This window comes from Vulpes vulpes, chromosome 8, assembly GCF_048418805.1.
Source record: "Vulpes vulpes isolate BD-2025 chromosome 8, VulVul3, whole genome shotgun sequence".
Classification (NCBI taxonomy): domain Eukaryota; kingdom Metazoa; phylum Chordata; class Mammalia; order Carnivora; family Canidae; genus Vulpes; species Vulpes vulpes.
Window position 1 is genome coordinate 59477420 of NC_132787.1, and position 27492 is coordinate 59504911.

Genomic DNA, 27492 nt, shown 5'->3' on the forward strand with positions numbered 1-27492 from the left:
CCCCACACTGCAGCTAGGCTTCCAGGTTCCTGGGAGAATCTGTGCTCATTCCACAAATATCCCTAGATCTGACAGCGTCTTCTTGGCTGGTTCCAGGCCTGAGCGAACCCTCCCTTGTTCCTTCCAATCTTCTGAATCTGGCTATTTCTCTCTTCCAGCCAGCCTTGAAGCACCCTTCAGGACAAGCCAAAAATAGGAATTGTTTTATTTTCAGTGATTCTGCATATAAGTTAAATGCTCTGATATTTAAAATGGCATTGCACACATGAATGGGAAAGTCATGCTAATTTAAATTTTTAAACTTAGAACTTTAGTAAATTAAAGAACACTGGATGAATTCAAAGAGACTGCAGGAAAAAAAGGGAAAAAAAACTTCATATCTACCTTTAAAGCACTTTTCCTGCATTTTGAACAAGGGGCCCCACATTTTCAGTTTGCACTGGGACCCACGAATTATGTCACTGGCCCTGTCTGCAGGTCTGCTGCTCACAAATTTTCACAGCTTTTGTCAATTGAAAATGTGTTTATTTCAACCCTCATTTTGAAGGATAAGTCTAGAATTCTATATTCACAGACCTGTCCACCTCCCCTGTAAACACTTTAAATATTTTCTGTTGTATCCTGTTTACTCTTTTCTCTATATGTGACATGTAATTTTGTTGTTGTTGTTCTAGCCACTTAAGAATTTTCTCTTTGTCACTGATTCTCAGCAGCTTGATTATGGTTTAACTTGAAAAGGCTTTCTTTGTGTTTATCTTGTTTGAGATATGTTGACTCTCTTAAATCTACAGATTTAGAATTTTCATGAGATTTAGAAAAATTTCAGCTATTATTTTTTTAAAGATTTTTATTTATTTATTCATGAGAGACAGAGAGAGAGAGAGAGAGGCAGAGACATAGGCAGAGGGAGAAGCAGACTCCATTCAGGGAGCCCGATGTGGGACTCGATCCCTGGTCTCCAGGATCATGCCCTGGGCTGAAAGTGGTGCTAAACTGCTGAGCCACCTGGGCTGCCAGCTATTATTTTTTGAAATATTGTTCTGTCTCCCTTCCCCCTTCATGGGTGGGATTCCAAATGTATGTAAGGTAAACTGCTTGATACTGTTTTAGGAAGAATCTGGTTTGGGGTTTTGTTTTAGCATTAGCTTTTCTTCTCTCTGTGCTTCACTTTTGTTTTTAACAATTTCTATTGGTCCTTATTTTACTTCATTGATCATCCTTCTTCAGTATCTAAAATCTGCTATTCAAGGCACCTGGGTGGCTCAGTGGTTGAGCGTCTGCCTTTGGCTCAGGGCGTGATCCCGGGGTCCTGGGATCGAGTCCCACATCAGGCTTCCCTCAAGGAATCTGTTTCTCCCTCTGCCTGTGTCTCTGCCTCTCTCTGTGTGTCTCTCATGAATAAATAAATAAAATCTGGGATGCCTGGGTGGCTCAGCAGTTAAGCCTCTGCCTTCGGCTCAGGGCGTGATCCTGAGGTCCCAGGATCGAGTCCCACATTGGGCTCCCTGCGTGGAGCTTGCTTCTCCCTCTGCCTGTGTCTTTAAGTTGATGAACGTATTTAAAGTATCTGACCTGAGATTTTTGTCTGCCAACTCTATCGTGTCTGTCATTTTTGGTTCTGTTTCTCTTGACTGATTTTTCTCCTGATTTTTCTCACTTTTAGTCTTCTTTACATGTTTTGTAATTTTGAATGGATGCTGCACATTGTGAATGTTACATTGCTGAGTGTCTAGATTAGTTTTTTGTAAAAACTACTGAGTTTTATTTTGGTGGGTACTTTAGTTCCTTGTGAATCAGCTTGATTGTTTTAAGACTTTTTAAAATTTTTATTTATTTGAAAGAGAGTGTGAGCAAACAAGCATGAACAGGCAGGAGAGGGGCAGAGGGAGAGGGAGAAGCAGACTCTGCTGAGCAGATCACCCAATGCAGAGTTCGATTCCAAGAGTCTGAGATCATGACCTGAGCCGAAGGCAGACGCTTAACTGACTGAGCCACCCGGGCGCCCGCTTTTAAGGCATTTTTTAAAGGCTTTGTTAGGGTGGTTCTAAAGTAGTTTTCGTTCTAGGGCTAGTTTAGTCCTACTAACAAGCCATGACCTCCTAAAGTCTCTACTGAATTGCCTAGATATTCAGCAAGTCTGCTCCTCTGTGTAGATCATTGGAAGTTAAATATTTCCTAAGCATTTGTCAACTCTGGATATTAGTCATCTTATAGGTCCCTGAAAGTTGTTTTTTTTACATTTTTTTAAGATTTTATTTATTTATTCATGAGAGACACAGAGAGAGAGAGGAAGAGACACAGGCAGTGGGAAAAGCAGGCCCCATGCAAGGAGCCCGATGTGGGACCCCATCCCAGGACTCTGGGACTATGCCCTGGGCCGAAGGCAGGCGCCAAACCGCTGAGCCACCCAGGGATCCCCCTGGAAGTTGTTCTTTTCCCAGTAATTTGTTTCTACCCTTGTGAAGTATTACCCTGTGCAGTATTAAAAACTTAGTATTCAAACAAGACTCAAGGCTATGTAGATTTCTAGAGTTTTTTCCCTGTTGCTCCCTCCTTTATGATATGCTGCCCTGAAAATTCCATCTTTCCTAACCTCTTCAAACTCCGATCTCTTTATCTGTAATTCAGCAAAGTTATCTTGTTTTGGGCTGTTTTCTGGAAAGAGCCTCCAGCGTGAAAACTGAGCCAGAGTAGTGCCAGCCTCATTTGTTTTCCTTTATTCAGAGATCACAGTCCTGTATTACCTGTTATCCAATATCTGAAAGCATTTGTTTTATTTACTATATAAGGACAGTTTTATAGTTATATTGGGAAGACAAGTCTAGTTCAATGACTCTATTGTAGCCAGTAGTGAGTCTTCCTCATCCCTTTCATCAATATTCTAATTGAGGTATAAAATTCACATTAAAAATATTAATCATTTAATAGCATATCCTTGGGACGCTGGGGTGACTCAGTCAGTTGAGTGTCCAACTTGGTTTCAGCTCAGGTCTTGATCTCATGGGTTGTGAGTTGAGCCCACACCCTCCGACCCTCTGTCTGGGCTCCACACTCAGTAAGGAGTCTAGTCTAGTCTCTCCTCAGTCTAGTCTGAGAGTCTAGTCTCTCCTCAGTAAGGAGTCTGCTTGAAGATTCTTCCCCCCCCCCATTTCTCACGCATGCCCCCCCCAAATAAATATATCTTTAAAAGCATATCCTTTCATCAGTTTTTAAATCAACTTTTAGAATATTACACATTCTTCCTGTTTTGTCAGATATTTAATGTTTGATCAAATAAAATATTTAAAGGATTTGGAGTGAGAAGCTTTCCATGTAAGGCTTGAGTTAGTGAAATAGCGCATCAGCATTCTCTTTTCCAAAGAGAATTTCACCTACCCAGATGGACTCAAACTGATTTCTTTTCATATGCTAAAAACACAGAATCCTATATATAAGTTATATGATGCATTATATTTTAAGCTGATAAAACTCCCATTGATGTGTTTCTTGGATGAAAGTAAATACTCAGAAAATAAAAACCAGGAGACAGGGCAGCCCAGGTGGCTCAGTGGTTTAGCGCCGCCTTCAGCCCAGGGCGTGATCCTGGAGACCCAGAATCAAGTCCTGCGTTGGGCTCCCTGCATAGAGCCTGCTTCTTCCTCGGCCTGTGTCTATGTGTGTGTGTGTGTCTCTCTCTCTGTCATGCTCTCTCTGTGTCGCTCATAAATAAAGAAAGAAAAAAAATTATTAAAAACCAGGATACATGATGAAGGATCACCTCTTTGGGAACAAAGAATAGAAAAAAAAAGTTTGGTTAGTGCTCTTTATTCCAGTCATGCTGTTTTATTATACTTTTAAAAGCATGCTTGATTTTTCAAATTTGTTCATCTTTTGTTCACTTAAGGACCTGAATGACTGTTGCTGTTATTTTGTCTGTTGAGATGTCCAGTGTGGTTATTGAGTGCTCTCCTTCCCCTTTAAATTGTGAGTCCTGCCTGCCTTAGTCATCTTTAATGGGTAGGGAAGTCTGACTCATTTTGTGGTATTAAGTTAGAGAAAAAAATTCTAAAAATTATTGAAGTTGTCATATTTTCTCAGTCTATGTTTTTGTTTGAACTGTTGCAGCAAACTTGAAGCAGTCTCTAGGAACAAATGTATGAGTTGGCTTTAGGAGTTTTCAAAAGATGCAGCTGAGGAGAGATCTAGGACTTGAAAACTGGGCCAGAACTTAGGGCTTAGAATGTTCATGTTCAACTTAGAACTTAGTAGTGGAGGTCAACCCAAGAAACTGGGGAGGTGGGAAGTGGAATATAAACTATCTCACAGACCAGGAGAGCCCTGTGGAGGTGGTGTTGGGGAGCAAGGTACCTCCCTAGTCGGACATGAGATACCTATAAGAAAACAATGGATGCAAATCTTGGTTTGGTGAGTGATTCTGATTTTTTAGATGGAACAGAATCAGGGTTTGTATATAAGAATAAGCAAGCCACATTATGAAGAGTTTAATCTGTCAAAAATTGGAATTGTGCAATCAGATAAAAGGTAAATTCTCTGTACTACCTATGTAGGTAATCTATCTAGTTAGATGCATTAAAACTTTCCTGTTTCTGAAATCCTTTGTCCATGTTTTGAAAGCTACAGTATCGTAATACATACATTTAGGAGCAAGTAGCATTTCTGTTTATAATGCCTGCTTATGTTAGGAGTGTCTTATGTTGCTATGCTACTCCATTGCCCCTGAAACACCATCAATACACATCATTCATCTTTGTGTGTGAAGTCCATAAATTTAGCATTTGTGGCTAGTGATTTTCAAGTTAAAAATTTTTTTAAAAATATTTTATTTATTTATTCATGAGAGACACAGAGAGGCAGAGACGCAGGCAGAGGGAGAAGCAGGCTCCATGTAAGGAACCAGACATGGAACTCGATCCCGGGTCTCCAGGATCACGCCCTGGGCTGCATTCAGGAGGCGCTGAACCGCTGGGCCACCGGGGCTGCCCTCAAGTTAAAAATTTCTTTAGCCCTAGCAAATTTTATCTTTTTTCCCAGTTCAACACGTTCATACCTTACATTCACATATTAATTTTTCCTTTTAACAAAGGAAAAGTAAAGAAAGCATTAACAATGATGGCTAGAAACCTCTACTAGGCTCCTAGGAGAGAGAAAAATACAGTTGACTCTTGAATGGCACAGGTTTGAATTGTTTGGGTTCACTTATAGGTGGATATTTTGCGATAAGTACAGTACAGCACTAAATATATTTTCTCATCTTTAGGATATTTCTTAATATTTTCTTTTCTCTAGTTTGATGTGAGAATACAGTATATTTTTAAGAAACACAGTATATAATACATAAAACATACAAAATATGTGTTAATCAGCCTTTAATGTTATTGCTGAGGCTTCCTACCATCTATAGGCTGTTGGTAATTAAAATTTGAAGGAGTCAAAAGTTATACACAAATTTTCAACTGTGGAAGGAGGTCAGCACCGCTCACCCTGGCCTTGTTCAAGGGTCAACTGTACTCCCATGTAGTCTGTAGTGAGGAAAATGTGAGTCTCAAGGACAGCCTAAAATCCTTAGGAATCCTCTATAAACATCAGAAGCAACAAAATGATTTAAAGTTTTAATAATGAGCAGTAGCTGATTGTATCTTCAAACTGTATGCATTAATCTTTTTTTTATTTTTTAAAATTTTTATTTATTTATGATAGTCACACAGAGAGAGAGAGAGAGGCAGAGACACAGGCAGAGGGAGAAGCAGGCTCCATGCACCGGGAGCCCGATGTGGGATTCAATCCCGGGTCTCCAGGATCACGCCCTGGGCCAAAGGCTGGCGCTAAACCACTGCGCCACCCAGGGATCCCTGTATGCATTAATCTTTTATCGAAGGCACTGGGTGGCCCAGTGGTTGAGTATCTGCATTTGGCTCAGGTCATGATCCCGGGGTCCTGGTATCAGGTCCCACATTGGGCTCCCCGCAGGAAGCCTACTTCTCCTCTGCCTGTGTCTCTGCATATTCTCATGAATAAATAGATGATAGATGATTGATAGATAGATAGATAATCCACAAAAAATCTTTTATTGAGAGTTCTGGGCCTGGGTGCCAGATAGTGCAGGCAGGTCATGCAGAGCAGGGGCTGGGAGCTGTGGTGATGGTGGCAGCAGCCAAAAAACAAAAACAAAAACCAGGGTTCTGCAACAACAGTTTTCGTATTTCAGGGCCTTGGGGTTTTTTTCCACCCACATTAGTTTAATTTCTTATGATTATTTAGAATGGTTTTTTGTTTTTATTATGTTTTTTTTTTTTTTTTGCCTTAGATCCTCATCAAAGTTTATTTGCCAGCAAAGCTGGTTTTCCTACCGACTTGTAGGAATGGTTTAAAAGAAAGTTGGTGTAACTCTGGGAAAGGAACAGGGGTGGTGGAAGGGGAGGAGGGGGGGGTGGGGGTGAATGGGTGATGGGCACTGAGGGGGGCACTTGACGGAATGAGCACTGGGTGTTATTCTGTATGTTGGTAAATTGAACACCAATAAAAAATAAATTTATTATAAAAAAAAAAAGAAAGAAGTTGGTAGAAGTCCTGGTTAGCAGTTGCCCTGCCTAGAATAAATTTTGAGTGTGAACTGTGTAGCAGTTTTGGTCAGCTGCTCTGACAGAACCCGGCCAAGATATTTTCCTGCCTGTTAATCAGGGTCCCACAGACAAAGCTCAAGGAAGGATGACCCCTGCCTCAGGAAGTTTTGAATCAGTTGCTATTTATAACCAGTATACAGTAGAATGTGAGATCAGGTCTTTACTCAGCTAACAAGAATAGTTCTATGCCAAGTTTTACATTTGAGGAAACATTTATGAGCCTAAATGAGTGAATCCTGTATGGGAAGGGAAGGAATGTGACAGTGGCTGTAAGTATTTTTGCTGATTTGGGTCCAAGGTGTGGTGGCAGAGATGTGCAAAATTCAGTCAGTGATGATATTTTATTTATTTTTATTTTTATTTTTTTAAGATTTTATTTATTCATGAGAGACACAGAGAGAGAGGCAGAGACACAGGCAGAGGGAGAAGCAGCTTCCCCCACGAGAAGCCCGATGTGGGACTCGATCCTGGGACCCCAGGATCACACCCTGAGTCAAAGGCAGATGCTCAACCACTGAGCCACCCAGGTGCCCCAATGACAATATTTTAAAGTAACTGTTAAATAATGACACATTGGATTGTCATTAGCATTGCGCCTATGGAATCCTGTGCTGCTAATAGTAAAGTTGAAACAAGGGTAATGTTAAAATGAAAGCTAATATTTGTCTCCCAACATAGGGTAGAAGGAAGATATTAGGTATTGATGTGTTTCCAGACTAACGGGCTCTTGCTCTGGATGCATATATGTACTTTTTAGTTACTTGAGATGATACTTTGCTGGTCTTTGTTTCACTGAGAAGATTTCATAAAGAATTGATGTTGTAATATTGTATACTACTATGTGTAATCTCTTATAAAACCTCATTCTCTGTAACTTTAGGAAATTACATATGGCAGAACATGGACGCTGACAATCTGAAAAATATCACAAGTAATATTTTCTCTGTGTTACATCACCATCTTAGGAATGCCTCTGTGGAGCTGAATTACTTAATGGGTGACAAGTACATTTTTACCTAGGCAATGTAAATGGATTATTTCGGGATAGATAGGCAGTGTTTTAGTGGACTTTAAATTGGGAGATTATAAAACTGTGTTAACACAGGATTGTCCCTTTTTAATAGGAATATTCAAGATAAAATCACAGCCATTTTCAGCAAGGGTCCATGATCAAGATTTTTCTTTTTAAAAAGAGATTTCCAAGTTAAAGATGAAAGGTAAATACTGGAATTGTTTGGATTCAAACTGACAGGATAAAAAGAATACAGTATTTCACAGTTCCTTGTAATGGAGCCTCAGTGAAATTCATGCTTTGTCATGCACCCAACTGGGAACATGGATGCTGGTTTTTCTCGTTCTGCTGTTCAGACACTGTCAAGAAGCCACTGCAAAAACATCAAACAAAAAATTTCTCAGTGGGAAGGAAGAACTAATGGTATATCTCATGCAGAGAAGTGGCAGCCTAAGGACTTTGGAGTGAGATACAATAACTGTCATCAAGAGATTCTTCTTAAGAAAACTCCTGTTGCTGAAGGAAAGAGCATAAAGTTGGATGTAACCAACTCTCATAATGTTGGCCTGGATACTAACAAAGATGCTACAAGGCACGATCAAGCTGAGGATGAAAGCGAGAAACATGGCAATGATGATGATGCTCACCCCTTTAGAAAGGAATCGGAATCCAGTTGGGTATGTTCTCGGGTCAAACAGATTGAAAACGGGAAAGAAGTTGCTTTGGATCCAGAGACTTCCTTACCTCCTGGAAATTTCTATACCTCACAGATACTGTGGAAGAAAATAGAAGCACTCCCCCCAGATAAAGTCTTCACTTTGTCTTTAGAACATTGTGATTCTTCAGAAAAAGAACTGGATTTCAGAGTTTTGGATGGCTCATATGGAATAACCAAGAGCTTAGAAAATGTTTACTCTGAACCCGAGGGACAAGAATGTGGACCTTCTATAAATCCTTTGCCCAAACCTCGTAGGACATTCAGATATTTGTCTGAATCCGGTGATATGCCATGTAAAGAAAGAAACTGTGACAGAAAATACTGTGAAAATAATTCTTGTGCAGAGTCTTCTTTGGCCTCTTCTCAGGAACCTGAACCAAACAAATATGGCAGAAAAATCAGAGGGAGATCTAAAAGGTATGTTTTTATTTGCTTTGTAATGATTTCTATGTATTGTCCTTCCAGAACTACTGAGCTGCTTTTTTCTTTTCAAAGCCATTTTCATTTCCCTGTCTGGGTTACAGGCCTAGTTTGATTTTACAGATGTTGATGAACCCAAGGGAGAAGTACCTACAAAAGGAGATAATTTCTAAGACAATCTGTTGACATCAGAACATCAGAAAAACTTGTGTTTTTTAATCTGTAAGAATGTATAGGGCGTACATTCTTCTGCTTCATTTAGGGCATGCTGGTCTTGGCTTCACTTTTCATTAGAGAGGGAATTTAATAAAGGTACATAATAAAGAACATGAATATCATTGGCCCAAAGAAGTCTCCAATTTTCTCCTGGTGTGTATAAGGTACCAGCCTAGTCTGTTATTATTAGGTATCTGATAAAAGAAAAAAACTCTGTAATTTTGCATACAAGTCCTTTACTTTAAAAAAAAAAAAGTTTTATTTGTTTATTTGACAGAGAGCACCAACAGGGTGGTGGTGGGGAGGGGCAGAAGCAGGCTTCCAGCTGAACAAGAAGCCTGATGAAAGACTCGATCCCAGGACCCTGAGATCATGACCTGAACCAAAGGCAGATACTTAACTGACTGAGCCACCCAGGTGCCCCACAAGTCCTTTACTTAATGATTTCTCTTTATCATACCAATTTAAAGAAGACTAGAGTTTTAAAACATATAACTTTAAAACATATCTCCTTTCTTAAGGAAATCCTTTGAGTTTGAGGATATTCAGCACTTTCGAAATCGGAACTCACAGAAGATTCATGAAGAACTTGGAAGAAATTCTGGCTCAGCACTTTATTACACACAGTCGGAGGACAATATCTATGAGGACATCATATGTGCGTGTCTGCAAACTTTGCAACTAAATTTAATGAGTATATAGTTGATGGGGCCCTTTGCTACAGGATGGCATTTTCTTTTATAATCAAGCATCTTTTGCTGTGGATATTTCTTTTAAACAGGGAAACTTTTGTCATATAAATTCTTTTATTCTTGAATGGTTTTTATAGCTAGTTTAGTGGACTGCTGAGTTCAGAAGTAGATGTTTATAGTATAGTATTTTGAGAATTTTCTTAGCTTGGTTGGACACCTGAGTGGTTTACAAGCTTAAAGTGTCAGTATTATAGAATAGGAAGCTGAACATAGTTCTTTATTTCTTTTCCTAGCTGTAGTCACTTTGTTTCCATTTAACTACATTTCTCTAAACTTTTGTTTTTCTATTATTTTTGAAGATCCCACCAAAGAAAATCCATATGAAGATATTCCAGTGCAGCCTTTGCCCATGTGGAGATCCCCTTCGGCATGGAAGCTACCACCCCCCAAAAGTGCTTTCAGAGCACCAAAGGTATAACCAAAGAATTAATATAAGAAAACATGATATATAATTAACAATAATTTTGTTTATAATCTCCACAAGAAGGCTAATATGGTTTATTTAACTAGGACCTAGATTAAGAGGCACTGAAATACGGGTTTTGTTGGTTGTGGTGGTTTTTGTGTTCTTTGGCAGTGGGAGGGTTGGTTTGGGCAGCACAACAGTTTTTTGTTTCTTTGGTTTGGGGTTTTTTGTTTGTTCATTTACTAACACTTCAACAAAAAAATGAGAATATGAACACCTTTAGACAAGCCATGAGCTTTTCATGTCACTGTAGTTAGCACAGCTCCCTATTGGTCCCATTACAGTCTGTGGCCTAAATTACTGCCCCTGAAAGCATTTGTCACCCCTGCAAGCAAAGGCTGCCTTGAATTAACGAGGATTCCGAGCTGTTGTTTTCTGGAAATGTGATGATGAAGTACGATGAATGTAGACCCTTCGATTAGAAACCTTAGAAACGACTTTACAAATAGTAAAAAGGAAATTCTGGTGTCCTTGATTGAGGTGACTTTAAAGACAATATAAATTGTCAAGATAAGATATGCAAGCATAAACTTAAAGACAAGATAAATCTTTTTCTAAGACAACTTGATCTTGAGCCATCTGCGTTACCTAGACATCTGCATTACCAATTCATCTCCTCCTATTGTAGCTTCCTCCCAAACCTCAGTTCCTCCACCGGAAGACTATGGAACTGAAAACCTCCCAAGCTTATTTACGGTCAAAGCTTACAAAGGATACCACTTTGCCTGTCACTTTAACTGAGTGGAAGCTTTTCCGAGCTGGAGAAGTTGCAAACAGGAAAAAGAAAAATCTTCCAAGGGTAAGGACTCTAATACTTTCATTCTTTGACTCTTACTTCATTTCCATAAATGAGAATAAATAAACTTTAGACCGAAATGAATAATAGGTTAGAACTGATCTACTGGAATGAGAAGATTTGGAAGGCCACCTTAAGTTTTAGGTTTTTGCTCATACACGAAAAATGCTGAGTGGCTTTTGCCAGGGCTTCTTTATGGATTTGAAAAATTGATTTTAGATGGAAGGTTTCACTTTGGTTATCTTAGTTCTCATTAAAATCAGCTGCCTGTTTGAAGGAAGCACTAGACTCTCATGTAAGAGGACATTCTATTAAACTGGCTTCTGTGTTATTTTCACTCATTTATTTAAATGCCAAAGTAAACAGGTTTTGTGCCTGAGTTTACAGATTTTCAGTAATAACAAAGTATATGCCTTTAATTTGGGGCAAAAATTTCCATTTGGCAGAAAAAATAAATTTGACTCTTACTTGGAAATAGAAATTATCAGCAATTACATTAAATAAATGATTTCTCTCTCACGGGAGAAAAGGCAGTAAATCTAAATCATCTCCACCAGAACTATTAGAACCAAAATGAGATTATTTGTAAACAGATATATTTTTTTAAGGAGAGACACTTAAGTTGCATGAAAATATTTTAAAATTCTTTGTTACTTCATTCTTCTGATTTAGAATGTTTTCAGAAATGAAAAAATAATTTAAATAGTATTTTTTCTGCATAAATGAAAAAAAATCAAATCATTTAAGTAGTATTCCTTCCCTTAATCCCATCTGAATTAGTTAATGTATTCATTTGGCACACTATTTTTGTGCCTGATTTTAACATTAAACGAAAGTCCCAGCTGTTTTTTGGTTTAGTAACTGCTAATTGGTTCCTTGGGAAATATTCTGTTCCACAATACTTTAATTCTTCTGATCTGTTTCCTGCCCCTCCCTCTTTAATATGTGAAGAGTTAAAGACACATGGTTTTAAAAAAGCACTAAACACATCTCTCAGTGAAAAAATAAAAACAAAACACACAACTCTTTAGCTGTTTACTGTCCTGCGTATGGTGAGGAATATGTAAGAATCAGATATTTAGAGAATTGCTAGGCATTCTACAGTAGTTCTCTCCTCTGGTAAGTCATGCTGACACAACAAAGCAGCCTCCTTACATGACCCAGAGATGACAGATCATGTGTTCACAGGGGTTGAAAGTACAAACACATAAGGGATTGCATTTAAGACGTTCTTGGAATGACATTAACCAATATTTGGGAATAATGAATTGTAGATTTTAATGAGACCCAAGGAAATTTGCTGTCCTTTTAATTTCTGCTTCTGTGTTTTAGGTACTGTGGATCCCCCAAGTACTCAAAGCTTGTTCTCTTTCTAACCATAGGTGATATGATCCAACTTTTCTTCTTCTAGTATTGCTTCAAAGGTCTTTTGAGAAGTGAGGTGGGAAAATCTGGTGATGAACTCTTGATGATCAAGCAGGAATAAACTGTTAGTGACCCTCTTTGGATTAAATCCTATTAGGATGTCCTATTTACAGTACAAATTTTGACTGTTGAGTATCTTCAGCAACAGCATTCCATGAGGAAAGCAGTTTTCTTTTACTTCCCCTTTGATGACTAGAATTATCCCTGGAAGGAAAACTAGTTTCATAGTTTGAAGATCACTGATGTAGTCCATATGCCTCTCCCCACCCTTCTTTTCTTTCCCTACTGTGAGAGCCTGTGTGGGATTGTTTGCAAGAGTAGATTTCCTAATGTCTCACATTGTTCGTTGCAACTGTGTATAGCAATATGGTTTCTATAATTTCTTAGGAAGAATACTGTACAGTATTTCCTTCTGTATCCTACAGTATTTACCAGATGGTAAATGTAAGCTCCTCTTCCTAACTCATAAGCAAAATTTCAATTTTATTACTTTATCTTCTATTTCTACAACAGATAATTCCCTTTCCTTTAAAATATTTGAGTCTCTTTTTGAGTATAATTTTCAAATGCTCATTAATAATTACACAATTTTAAGGGCACCCAGGTGGTGCTAAGTTAAGCATACAGTTCTTGGTTTCAGCTCCAGTCATGCTCTCAGGGTCATCAGACCGAGCCCCATGTCAGGCTCTGCACTCAGCGTCATGTCTACTTAAGATTCTCTCTCCCTCTCCCTCTGCCCCTACCACCCCTTGAGCTCACACTCTCTTTCTCTAAAATAAATAAATAAATCTTAAAGGCAAAATAATAATTACACTATTTTTGTTCATTATGTCTCAAAATACATGTTTACTCTCTATGTCTTTCCTATAGCCCCTAACAATACCTTTTTATTTTGGATTCTCTTGTTTTTTTCATAATGGTAATACTTAAGAATATTGGTAATTTTTCACTTGAATGGAAGCTACCAAATCTTTAAAAGAATAAACTCATCCAAAAATGTGGGAATAATCTGCATATTGGAAGCACATGTTTCTCACATGTTATTTTTTCTTGGTCTGGACTGATTCGCTGCCTATGGATTGCCAAGATTGCTAGAGAAACAAGGACAAAAGAGAAAAGAGGAACATTTTTCTCAAGCAACTGTTGGTTCTTATGTTCCTAACAGTTGTAATTCTGGTATTAAATATGTTAAATCAGGATTAATGATTAATGCAAAGCTTGGAATTTTAAGAAAAACGATAAATATGTGTGAAAAACTAATGAATTCCTCCTTTTATTTATTTTTTAAGTTTATTTATTTAAGCAGTCTCTACACCCACCGTGGGGCTCAAACTCACAACTGCAAGATCAAGAACTGCATGTTCTGGCGACTGAGCTGACCAGTCCTTTTAAAATTCGTCCTTTTAAAAATGGCTGTTCATCAGCTTGATTTTTTTCCTCTTTTTTTTTTTAAAGATTTTATTTATTTATTCATGAGAGACACACAGAGAGAGAGGCAGGCAGAGACAGAGCAGAGGGAGAAGCATGCTCCATTCAGGGAGCCTGATGTGGGACTCGATCCCAGGCCTGAGGGATCACACCCTGAGCCAAAGGCAGATGCTCAACCACTAAGCCACCCAGGTGTCCCTATTTTTTCCTCTTTTTAAAAGACTTTTTGAGTTTTGTTGACACATCTTTCCTCTTTTTTAACCCTACTCTGTGTGTGTGTGTGTGTGTGTGTGTCTTTCATGCACATCTCCCAGCAGCGAAGAAAAACATTCTGAGTCACGCTTATTAAGTGAAGCCTAGTTTTTTTTTGTTTTTGTTTTTGTTCTTTAAGATTTTAATTATTTATCTGTAGAGTGCATACATGCACAAGCCAGGGAAGAGGCAGAGGATGATGGAGAAGCAGGCTCCCCTTGGAGCAGGGAGCCCGAAGCAGGACTTGATCCCAGGACCCTGAGATCATGACCCTAGCTGAAGGCAGATGCTGAACTGACTGTGCCACCCAGGTTCCCTGAAGCCTGGTTTTTATACTGAAGCGTATTTGAGAGGCTCCTATTTTTATGACATTTCTAAAATAAATTACGATATTAGTGCTCCTGACAGCAAAGAGTTTTTTGCTTCGACAAAAACTTTGTCAGCATGATTATTTTCTTTTTGCAGAGAATTCCTGGGAACAGAAATAACTGAGCCTTATCCTGCCTTCCAAGTGGAATGAGTATTCCTCTTCCTACTCTGGGCAACAGGAAAGGTTTGGTCAACAAATAGAGCTCAGTAGGCAGATTTCTTGCATGTTGTGACGTAGAGTGACAAGGAACCTAAGAGCCTGTGCTTGGTTTTTCTGGAAAGGAGATACCCTTTTCTCCTCTTCTTACTCATGATGTATGGACTTTGTATTGAAACAACATTTTATCTTAATATAAAATTTCATTTTAGATTCAAAATGAAAGAATGTAAAGGCTTTTATTTATCAAGTGGATCTTTCTCTAATGAGAATCACTAATAAATTAATATCATCAAAACTTGGTATTTAATCTTTAAAAAAAAAAAGTGAGGGGCACCTGGCTAGTACAGGCAGTAGAGTGTGCGACTCTTGATCTAGGGGTTGTGAGTTGGAACCCCGAGGTGGGTATAGAGATTAAAAAATAGTCTTTAGGGCAGCCCGGCTGGCTTAGCGGTTTAGCACTGCCTTCAGCCCAGGGCCTGATCCTGGAGACCTGGGATTGAGTCCTGCATCAGGCTCCCTGCATAGAACCTGCTTCTCCCTCTGCCTGTGTCTCTGCCTCTCTCTCTCTGTGTCTCTCATGAATAAATAAATAAAATCTTTTAAAAGTAAATAAATAAAAATAAATAATAACAAAAATAAAAATAGTCTTTAAAAAAACCAAGTTGGTGTTGATATTAACTTGTACTTTGTTGGTCTTTTTTCAGCTTGTATTGAAAATTGCTGACATATTTGAATCTAAGAGAGGGAAAAAGAGGGTAAAGTTACACCCATATACTGGAAAAGAAGTACCTCCTTCAAAAGGTAAGAATTGTTCCAGCTGTCCATTGACTATCAGCATTTGGGGAGGGAATCATATAACTTAATGTTTATGTGAATTACAATTTTGGGTTTACTTTCCTATTCCATTTAAATGTAACTTCTTTAGGATAAGAGATTATTTCTTATTCTTCCTCAAATCCCTTTTATTTATTTTGGCACCAAGTAAAAACAAAGTTAAAAAATAAATAAGTTAAAAAATAATTAGAAACCAATAAGACTAATTTTCATAGGCAGATTGCATCATTATTTTATAATCATACTTTGATTTATAGTCATTCATCAGTATAGACTTTTTTAGTGGAGAAATGAGCATATTATATATACGTAGACCACACGTATGTGGTGCTAAACTGGTAATCATCTACTCAGTTCAATAGTTTTATCCTTCAGATGTCTAGATAAAGCATATGTTGTCTTTTTAGGTTTGTTGTTTTTTTTTTTTTCAGAGAGCATGTGTGGGAGAGGCAGAGGTAGAGGGAGGGAGAATCTAAGCAGACTCCAAGCTGAGTGCTGAGCCTGACAGCGATGGGGGCGGGGGGAGCTTGATCTTACAACCCTGAGATCACAACCTGAGCTGAAACAAAGACTTGGACACTTAACCAACTGAGCCACTCAGGCACCCCAAAACTTATATTGTCTTAATACAGAAACTTTCAGCATCCATAGTGCATTATTAGAATTTCATGTAGACTCATGCAAGATCCTTGACTTGGTTGTCTGGCAAAGAATATGTAGAATTTAGCAGTCTTTGTCAAGTGGGAAACAACAGCCAAGTCATATTGAAGAATGTTTCCTATTTGTACAGACAAAGAATGTTTCCTATTTGTACAGACGTCCAAAAACAGCAATTTCTTAATTTCCCTTGAAAATCTGTTCTGCATTCCAACAATTACTATTTGAAAATAAAATTCTCCAGTGCTACAATTTAAGACTCTCTTTCCTTTTTTTTAAGACTCTCTTTCCTTACTCTAAAAGCAACTAGTCACCATTTTAGATACAAGTTTTCATATTTTTTTCAAATTTTCATATTTTCAGAAGCAGTTATCAAAACATGTTATAATCTTCTGCAGAAGAAAAAGAAAACTTCTGCAGAAGAAATCATTTTGGTTATGGTTACTAACAGGTACCATTTACCAAATGAAGTATTCGTTTTTGTATGTACTTTATCCCATGGACAACATACGATAGCACTAAGAGGCAGAGACTATCCTAATTTTATAGAGGAGGAAGTGTCAGTACCAGGAAATTTTATCCTTTCTATCATCACTTACTCTCAATATTTCTCATAACCTTTTATTTTTAAGTTTATTTTTTAAAAGATTTTATTTATTTCAGATAGAGCATGAGAGCGGAGTGTGAGCAGGGGTGAGGGACAGAAGGAGAAGCGGACTCCCGCTGAGCTGGGAGCCCAATGAGGGGCTTGTTCCCAAGACCTTGGTATCACAACCTGAGCTGAAGGCAGACCCTTAACCGACTGAGACACCCAGGCGCCCCTAGCAGTTTATTTCTTCTCCATGTGTATTTCTTATCCTCAACAAGGGTATTGTCAAAAGCCTTTTATTGGTATAATTCAGAACAAGATACAGAAGATGAAAGCTGTTGTCAAATATGCTGGACCCTTATAGACTCATATCTTTCATTTTCTCGATACCCTATGTGGCCAACATTGTCACTGTTTCTTTTTTTGTTTTTTTAATTTTTTTTTAATTTTTATTTATTTATGATAGTCACAGAGAGAGAGAGGCAGAGACACAGGCGGAGGGAGAAGCAGGCTCCATGCACCGGGAGCCCGATGTGGGACTCGATCCTGGGTCTCCAGGATCATGCCCTGGGCCAAAGGCAGGCGCCAAACCGCTGCGCCACCCAGGGATCCCTGTCACTGTTTCTAGATAAGGAAATATATTATGAATTGCAAATTAGGTAAAATTTCAAGATCCTGGGGCCAGGACAAATACTTACAAAACTTTATCATTTTCCCAGATTAATAGCAGTCTGCTGACAACTACACTGTCAAGGTCTGCTGTGAAATAGGCTCTTACTGATCTCTTATTTTATTTGTATGCCTTATTTATGCCTAATGGATTAGCAACATTTTAGTAAATCTGGCTCTAAAATAAGTTTTTGGAGAGCCAAGCCCTTTTTTCCCACTGTGTCATTATTGGAAAAAAAAATTCAACAGCATGGACTGTGAACTTCTAACAACAAAAACGAAGGAAAAAAAAAACAAAGAAAAGAACAGTCCCTAAATTGTAACCCTTCCCCACAACTGTGTTTTTCTTTTGCATGGCTCAAAGAGAATATACAATTATCCAGTCTCTGTCACCAACTCCTCTAATGGGCACCAGGAATTTCTGTCCTGCCTGAGGAATTTCTGGCGCGATGGTCACATTCTCAGATTTTTGTTTTCTTCCTTAAGCTTTTTGTCTATAGATCAACAATGACTAGTAGAACCAGGTAATTCTATTTACCTACCCTGTCAGTACATGCTAGGTTTTACTAAATCTGTTCCAATATAAACATTTCTTAACTTTTAGTTATCAGCTGTTACAAAATGATTCTTTGCCCTTCTTCAATTGTGTCACTATAATTTTGTGTGTTGAAATCACATATAAAATAGGGACAATCTGTTTCTTTTCTGATCCCTACAGATTGTCAGCAGATTTTCCTATTGCCTTATCAACCCCTTAACCTTCATTCAGTGTCTTGGAATGGAGATCATCAAAACCTACAGATGTGAATATATTAAAGCTACCTAAGTGAGCTTCCATAGGGTTTTTTTTTTTCAGTTGTATTACTTTCCCTTCCTTTTCCCTGTCTTTCCTTTCTTTCCAGATGCTTAATAGGCCCCTAAGAAGTACCTGATCCTAAGGACACAAACAGGACGCAGGAGTTCAGTGTTTGTTCCTTCATACTGAGTTCCTAGCTCCAGTATGTTTTCTATCAGGGTGCTTAATTTGAAGTTATAAAGCCTATAAGATGATAGTGACCACTTGCAGTGAGCAGAGCACTTGTCAAATCACTGTATTGTACATGAAACTAATGTAACATTATGCATCAACTATACCCAAATTTTAAAAAAATTGGGGGCGCCTGGCTGGCTCACTCAGTAGAGTATGTGATCCTTGATCTCCAGGTCATGAGTTCAAGCCCCACGTTGGGTGTGCAGCTTTCTCTAAACAAACAAATTAAAGATTTTTTTTTTTAATTAAAAAAAAAGTGACGCCTGGCTTGCTCAGTCGGTAGAGCATCAACTCTTGATCTCAGGGTTATGGGTTCACGCCCCATGTTTGGGCATGGAGCCTACTTAAAGAAAAAAAATCTACCCCCCCCCACTCAAACCTATACAGTATACAGTATTTAAATAGCTACTTTTTCTGTTACATCTCTTATGAAGAAGCAGCGTTTTTTAATGTTCTCTTACTCTTTATCATTAAATTTAAATAAGTGAAGCAAGAAATTACAATAATAATATAGAATAAGAAAAAAAGAAAACCCAAAGTTTCGCAAACCCTACTACTCCCAGAAAATTTTATGCACATGCAAATATTTTTTTCTACCCAAATAATTTTTTAAAAGATTTATTTATTCATGAGAGACATAGAGGGGGAGGGCAGAGACAAAGGCAGAGGGAAAAGTAGGCTCCCTGTGGGGAGCCCGATATGGGTTCCAGGGTCACACCCTGAGCCAGAGGCAGATGCAACCACTGAGCCACCCAGGCATCCCTACCTAAATAATTTTTTACACTATACAGACTTTATATGTCTTGCTTAAAAAAAAAAGTAATTATTTCATAGTTCTTTCAGTATCAACACATAGAGATCCACATAGCTGTACTGTATGTAGTTCATTGTATGGATGCAGGAGGATTTTATTTAAGCTGGTAGAGATTAAAATCGTTTCACATTTTATTTAACCTATGGATTTATATATGTTTTTTCTCTTCAAACAATGCTGCATCATTACATCTTTTTTGTATATGTCTTTCTATATTGATAAGAATACATCTGTAGAATAAGTTCCTAGCAGTGGACTTAACCAAAGAACATGAACATTTAAAATTTTTTAACTTTTGCCAAATTGTCCCACAGATTGTGACTGTGACTGCTTATATTTCTGTGAACAGCATTCAAAAATGACTTTTTTCTCATTGTTTTCACTAATACTTTGTTATATAAAGCTTTTTATTTTTGCCAATAGCATGGTTTAATATTGTAGCTTATTTATTATTTTAATTTACATTTCTTTAATTATACATTTGGACAGTTATCACACTTATCAATAGTTATGTCTTTTTCTATGGATTGCCTATTCCTGCCCTGTATTCATTTTTCTATTGTGCTGTAATTTTTCGTATTCATTCATAACAGTCATTTGAATATGAAGAAATTTATTCTTGTGTCTACAATGTATATTACAAATATCTTCCCAGTTTGTTTCCTTTTCAAATTTAGTAATTTTTTATTAGATAGAAATTTCATACTTTATATAATTAAACTTATATGCATTTTTCATTTATGACTCCTAGCCTTGTTTTTCTTGATACAGGAAGTCCTGTTTGTGTCCTTAGCATCAGGCATTTCTTAGGAAACTATGGAAGTGTCTGGAAAGAAAGAAAAGAAAGGGGAAAGGGAGGAAAGTTACAGAAAGATTTTCCCTTCTGTACGTTTTTAAATTTTGCTTTAACTTTTCAGACCTAGAAATTTTTCATTTACTTGTTCAGAAAGCTGTGTGTGTGTGTGTGTGTGTGTGTGTGTGTGTGTATAAGTAAATTAGCCATGTGCCTAGCATTGTGGTACAAAACACTCCCTTGTAAAAGCATAGCTCTTTATTACCAAGGTACTTAAAATCCGATTGGGGAGTCAGAGCAGTTCAAAGCAGTCTTAGTACTGTAAGAATTCAGAGTAAAGGAACACTGAGTTTGGCCTAGCAGTAGCTCAGAAGCATTGTAAAAGAGGTTGGTGTTTCTTTATAAATTTATGTGGTTATCCCTCTGAGCCCCACACTTTCCTATTACTCTAAATTCATTGTTGGTTCTCTGTTGAGATTTTTATTCAGCCAGGCTGGTGTCTACCTTTGGTATCTTATTTGGGAATAAAGACAAGGCAATGAATGTAGAAATAAAATCTACTCTGAGCCAGACTTCAGAGAATTAGGGATGAGCTGGGAGCTGAGGAGGGAGGGAAATAGGGTGTGGGAAGCATCTAGAGTGGATTAGTTGCTTCTCTGAGCTTTCTGTTCCCTTTCATGACTTCCTTACCCTGTTGTAAGTGGTCTGCAGAAAGGCTCAGCCTCCTTAATACTCCTGACTCCCAAGTCTCCAGGTCAATAGAGGCTTTCCACCGTTCCCAGTCCCAGGGACTTCCTACTGTTGGACAATACAAATAGGAACTCTCTCTCTCTCTTTCTTTTCAGGCGAAACCAGTGGGAACGAAAGTGATGCCGAGTATCTGCCAAAGAGTGAGTGAGTCAATGGGGCTGCTCCCTTTCTCATGATGATCCTGGTTATGGGTGGAGTGGTACCTTCCTTTGTGACTGAGCGTGTTTTTCCCACATTAAACTTTATTTTGTAGGCGATTTCTTCGTTATAAGGACCTGTTGAGATCTGGGGAACTAAACAGGACGCCGTCAGATGTTTGACAGCATTAAAAATCTCCCATGTTGACATAAGGCAAACAGTCTGGTTCTTTAGATGGAATGTTTTTAGGGGAGCGGTGGGGTGCATGTTCAGACATATGTGCACTAGTTTCCCAGCAGCCAAAATAGTATGTGAATCATCTTCTGAGACAAGTACATACCATTAAATATCTGATCTTTCACAGTCGCTCATGTGTACTTATTTAAGTACCTTTGATATCTCTTAACACTGAGACAGGAAACATTGATCTATTTCTTATTCGTAGGCATTTATTTATATTTCAAATTATTGTGCCATTTACTTTCTGTTAGGATATAGAATCTGCCACGTACTTTTGGCTATTTGTTCAAGCCCTTTCTCGTGCTCTGTATCCTTTATCTAATGGATTTTTGCAGCAAATTACACAGTTCCTATTGAACTCACTGACATATTGAGGCATGAGAAAAGTCAGAGATGTGAATTACCAAAGCTGAGTACCAGGCATTTCCAAGTCCAATATTCTGCTCTTATGATTTTTTTAAAAGATTTTATTTATTTATTCATGAGACACACAGAGAGAAAGAGAGGCAGAGACACAGGCAGAGGGAGAAGCAGGCTCCATGCAGGGAACCCGACCTGGGACTCGATCCCAGGTCTCCAGGATCACGCCTTGGGCCGAAAGTAGGCACCAAACCGCTGAGCCACTGGGGCTGCCCTGCTCTTATGATTAATAGTCATGTGCTCTCTCCATTGGCCTGAATTGCTTCAGGTGTTTGATTCTGTAGCCATCATGACTGAAGGTGAACTTAAATCATCATCAGGTTCAGCCTGGATATGTAAAGATGACGAATTTTACAGTGTTGCTACTGAGAAACAGGACCTAAAACTTTCTTGACTTGAACTGGGCCCTTTGGAGTGTGAAGCTTTGCCTAGAGCACTAAATGTACTGGATAATTCCAGGGAGCCATTGCAAGATGAATTTTTTAAAAAAATTTTATTTATTTATTTATGAGAGAGAGAGAGGGGCAAAGAGGGAGAAGTAGGCTCCCTTAGACTCCATCCCAGGACCCCAGGATCACACCTGAGCCAAAGACACACATTCAACCACTGAGCTACCCAGGTGCCCCCAAATCATTCACAACTTAGAAATAAGTGAGAATAAAGGCTAAATGCTATCCAGTTTTGAATGAAACTGCTCATTCTGTTTAAATATTTAGTATGCTTCCATAATTTCATTCTTTGGAGAAATAGTCTGTTGATAGATGTCTTCTGTTGCTTCATTTTTTTCCCTCTTCATTTAGCACCATATACTGATATATAAGCAAATGCCCATTATTAGTAATATATGCCAAGGAGAGAAGGGAAAAGAACAGTTCCCTTAATGGGAGGATAGTTATTGTTTTAATTTTATAAGACTCATCCCTTTATGTACTTAGCCTCTGTAGGACTCAGTTCTTTTATCAAATCCCACCCCCCCAAAACACATACACATGTGTGTGTGGGGTTTTGTGTGTGTGTGTGTGTGTGTGTGTGTGTGTGTGTGAGAGAGAGAGAGAGAGATAATTCAGGGTCCCAACAATGGTGTCTCTTTTTGGGCCAGTGCCTTTACCTGACCTTTTCCATGTGTTATGCCATGAAAGATGGGACAGTGTAGAAATACGTGTTGGGACATACATAGAGTATAGGTTGGGACATGGAATCTCACCGCTGGGCCCCTAGGTGCTCGTGAGAATCCGCACTTGTTCCTTGAGTATGTCACAGCCCTCCCAGGTCTGTGTGGCCGGTACTGGTTAGTCAGTACTCAGTCATCAGTGACTGAGTGGAAATTAGTCCTTATGGTTCATGACCTCTGGGTGCTGGAGGGAAGACTAAGGAATGACAAGGCTCCCTGCTTTCATTGCAGATCGCCACAAACGCTTAGCACAATTGCAGCAGTCTTCCAAGAGGAACCCTCACTACCAGACCTTGGAGAGGGATCTCATTGAGTTACAGGAGCAGCAGCTCTTTGAACTTTTTGTGGTGGTGTCTCTACAGAAGAAACCATCAGAAATAAGCTACATTCCCCAGGTCATACAGCAGTTCCCTAGCAAGGTAGGTGCAAGGAGACCAAGAGGCATTTGGGAATGTAATGCCTCTGTGTGTATTTTATTTCCTGTCTTCTTTTTATTGTGATTTCAAGCAGCTTTTGCTACTACTGTACCTCTTGTAGGATCTGGTAGATGGTTCTGATGACATCTCCTGCCAGGCCTGAGCTTCAAACAAGGGCAAAAAAAGAACTCATTATCCAAGTTGTTTTTTTTATTTTTTGCTCTGCTGTTTACTAAGTGCCCCTTAGCAAGTTGCAAAGCCTCAGTTTTCTCATTCTTAATGAGGAGAATGATAAATACGGCACACTAAGGGTAGCAGTTTAGAGCATGAACTCTAAGCCAACTCTTGCATCTGCCACTTACTAGCTCTTAACTTTGAGCAGTTATTTAACTGCTCTGTGCTTTGGTTTCTTTATTTGTAAAATAGAGGTAATCATAATAGTGTCTATCCCACTGAGTTGTAGTGAGGATTAAATGAGCTATGTAAGGCACTTAGGATAGTGTCTAGCATATAGTCAGCACTATAGAATGTTACCCATTATTAGTAAGGGTTTAATGAGATAATATATGTAAAGTGCTTAATGCAATTCCTGGCATATTGTAAGCACTTGATAAGTGGTACTGTTACTAATAATATTATTTGGTTTTTTCCTACCTTATGCCTGAGGGAGCATAATATTAAATAGCAAATAGAAATCCCACTGTAGGTTGGGACACCTTGAAGAGAAGAAAAAGTTTTATATTTTATTGTCTATTTAATTTTTCCTGCTTTTTAAAAAAGATTTTATTATTTGACACACACACACACACACACACACACACACAGAGAGAAAGCACAAGCAGAGGGAGCAGGAGAGGGAGAAGCAGGCTCCCCACTGAACAGCGATCCCGATGCAGGGCTTGATCCTGGAACCCTGGATCAGGGCCTGAGCCAAAGGCAGATGCTCAACTGACTGAGCCACTCAGGCAGCCCCTTTTTTCCTGCTGTTTGAACAAGGGGTCCACAGTTTGATCTCGCACTATGCTCTGCAGATTATGTAGCTGGCCTTGGTAAGGAGTGATCCCTTTACATAGGGACATTTACTCACACTCCATCTTCCTGTGTGGACCACTTCTCTCATTTAAGTTAATATGCTCAGTTGCTTTAGGATTTGGGGTTTAAACCCTGAGTTACATGTTTCACCAAAAAAGTCAGTGTACACCACGACTGTACTGGAATGAAATATAAGAGACATTTCCTGTGTAACCTTTCATTTAAAAAAAAAGTGCTCAACAACATTCCCACTGTAAATAAATCAGTGGTTAATTTCTTATAAAATTCTTCAATGTACGGGGATCCCTGGGTGGCTCAGCGGTTCGGCGCCTGCCTTTGGCCCAGGGCATGATCTTGGAGTCCTGGGATCGAGTCCCGCATCGGGCTCCCGGCATGGAGCCTGCTTCTCTCTCTGCCTCTCTCTCTTATCTGTGTCTATCATAAATAAATAAATCTTAAAAAAAAATAAAATAAATAAAAATAAAATTCTTCAATGTAGCCTGAGAGAGCACAGTGTCACAACACTGAGCCATAGAAGTCTAAAATAATGCAATCCAGGGAACCCTGGGTGGCTCAGTGCTTTGGCGCCTGCCTTCGGCCCATGGCGTGATCCTGGAGACCCGGGATCGAGTCCCACATCGGGCTCCCCTCATGGAGCCTGCTTCTCCCTCTGCCTGTGTCTCTGCCTCTCTCTCTCTTTCTCTGTGTATCTTTCATGAAAAAATAAATAAAATCTTAAAAATAAATAAATAAAATAATGCAATCCAGATAGTCTTGAGGAATCAAATTTCCCATAAAGAGGAGCTTAATTTTTTCCCTATTTTCAATTAGTCTTACATTTGCAGAAAGCAAGCTTGAGGTTGAACCTGTTTTCAACAAAGCCTGAATTAAGGGACTCAGAACCAGATAAGGATGCAGTTGACTCTGGCAGTGATCCAGAAATGTTTCTAAACAAGTTACTTAGCATCTTTGTGCTTTAGGCTCCTTAAAAGTTAAGGTGGGAAAGAGCTGATCAAGTCTCTTGATTGTGTTGTGGAAAACCTTAGATGAAGATGATTGTGAGTCATTTAATAATATTAAAATAACAGAGTATGAGACAACTAAAATTTTGTTATAATGCTTTTCTGTTTCTGAAGAGCTTAATATTCAAGTGACTCAGAATGGCTGCATGGTCTGTTTAGAAATTAAATTAAAGGATATATTGTATTAGTTACAAGATGGTAATATGGTTAGTAGACTTATTATCTGCTTGTTTTATACTAATTTTTAAATATCTCTTGGTTTAACTAATTTTAGATTGTTCTTTGGCATACAATACCAGACTTGCATGGAAAGGTCTTCTATGCTAAAATTTTACAGGAAGTTGCAAACCCATAATTAGTTAGAAAAGATTATATGCTAAGGGAAATGATTATATATGGGATAGACTCTAAAAGTAATATCTTTTCTAAATAACATTCATTTGCTTTTTCAAAACATCTTTAATTATTGATCAGACTATCTGGTGCTAACTGGGTTTTTGCTATCAGTATATTATAGAATCGATTTTTATTTGTTGTGTTTCCTCTAGTATGTGAATCCTAAAATAAGATTCTACTTCTAGACTAGAAACTATTTCCAGGCACCTCTCCAACATCAGATTATAGGATTTCCACAAGTAACCATTTCTATGTAAAAATAGGATTTTTTATTCTTAGTAACTCTGTTCTCAGTTGCATCTTCAGTGATTATTGGTCTTGGCCTTCCTGTTGTATTAAACAACACAAAACCATGCTGAGATGACTACTGAGGCTTATCAGAGACCTCTTTTCCTGAGACGAGGCCGTTTTGTATTTCTAGTCTCCACTTACATAGACTATTAGCCACCTATCACATTATCTTTTTCAGGGTGATCATGGCTTTAAGCAGTCCAAAGACACAGAAGAGAGGCTCAAAGTCATCCCCAAATTTTGTTTTCCCGACTCAAAGGACTGGGTGCCAACCTCAGAAGTCAAGAGGTAAATAGGCTCCTTTACCTGATTTCTGTTTGTTAGAACTGCAAAAGTAGAATCAGAATGTTTGAGAAAAGGGTAAAGCCAGCAGTTATACAGCTGTGTGGACACCGTGGCAGGTCAAGGATGCTGTGGGAGAACAGGAACAAATGGAATTAGAACATTTCCTATGTGCATACAAAAAGAAAAACATGGAATGGTTTCAGTGTCAAAGGGAAAACAAGTTTGAGAATCTCTGTAGTGTGCCAGTTCTACAGGAGGGGGAAAAAGTTCCGTTTTACATACACTCAGAAATGCCAGCAAGTGAACAAAAGGAAAAAAGACTTGAGCTTTGGAACCCTCCTTAGAAGGAGATGAAACAGAACAGCGTCTGTACCTTGTTTGTCTTTCAAGTAGACAGAAGCCACAGCCCATGGTGTACCTCCCGCTGTGGGTCTTGTACAAATGGAGGCTCCAGGTTGGGAGGTGTGAGTATATTGAGAAGGAAAGATAAAGAATTTCTTCCTGGTATCTCAAGGGAACCATGTTCAATTAATAAACAGTCAGCATCTCTGAATCCTGCTTGTTAGTACATACTGCTTTGTTCAGAACCGTAATTACTGACCATGCTCTTAAGGCTGAAAAACATAACTCTGGGAACCATGTCACGTGTAGATACCCTGCTGGCAGACAATCTCACCCATTGCCTGAGTAGCTGCTTTGCCCTTCCACCTACATTGCCTCCCATCTGAGCTGCTGTGTCTCCTAACCAGTTTGGCCTGATGGCCACTCTCCTTTCTGAGCCATCAGTCCTGACACTCTCATGGTGACAGGTGTACTGCTTACGGCACAGACAGCTTCTTTCACACTGACCTGGCTGCTCTATAACTGTGCCCACTTCTGCCACCCAACAAGTTTTATGAGATTTTTTCCTGGAACATTTGGAAAATACAGAAGAGTAAATAAGAAATTACAAGTCACTGGTATTCTGGTACTCAGAGATGATAATTAAATATTTTGACATATTTATTTTCCATCTTTATTTTTGGCCATATATAGGCATATATATATTGGCTGTTCAGATTTGGACTTCTTTGATTATTAGTGAATTTCTTTCTTGGTCTTCTTTTTGAAAATTACCTATGTAGATCTTTTGCCTGTGTTTCCAGTGAGGAGTTAATAATTTTCCTATTAACTTTTTTACATCAAGAATATAATCCTGGGAGGCAGCCCGGGTGGCTCAGCGGTTTAGCGCCGCCTTCAGCTCAGGGTATGATCCTGGAGACCCTGGATCGAGTCCTGCATCGGGCTCCCTGCATGGAGCCTGCTTCTCCC

The 27492-nt window shown here is 38.7% G+C and overlaps 1 protein-coding gene across 7 annotated transcripts in view; it reads left to right on the plus strand.

The window, feature by feature from the left end:
• The window catches only part of DENND2C (DENN domain containing 2C), an 84027-nt gene that overhangs the window by 36288 nt on the left and 20247 nt on the right, over positions 1 to 27492 (plus strand). For 4 of the 7 annotated variants that reach the window (XM_072766817.1, XM_072766819.1, XM_072766822.1 and 1 more), the window contains exons 2-9: positions 7745 to 8767; positions 9508 to 9644; positions 10038 to 10150; positions 10833 to 11003; positions 15339 to 15435; positions 20866 to 20910; positions 22971 to 23158; positions 26075 to 26184. In XM_072766817.1, coding sequence (XP_072622918.1) covers positions 7938 to 8767; positions 9508 to 9644; positions 10038 to 10150; positions 10833 to 11003; positions 15339 to 15435; positions 20866 to 20910; positions 22971 to 23158; positions 26075 to 26184 — 1691 coding nt within the window. In that variant the 5' untranslated portion in view covers positions 7745 to 7937. Of the gene's footprint in view, positions 1 to 7500; positions 8768 to 9507; positions 9645 to 10037; positions 10151 to 10832; positions 11004 to 15338; positions 15436 to 20865; positions 20911 to 22970; positions 23159 to 26074; positions 26185 to 27492 lie in introns of all 7 variants that reach the window. The other 3 variants (XM_072766821.1, XM_072766818.1, XM_072766820.1) reach the window with 1 other exon arrangement.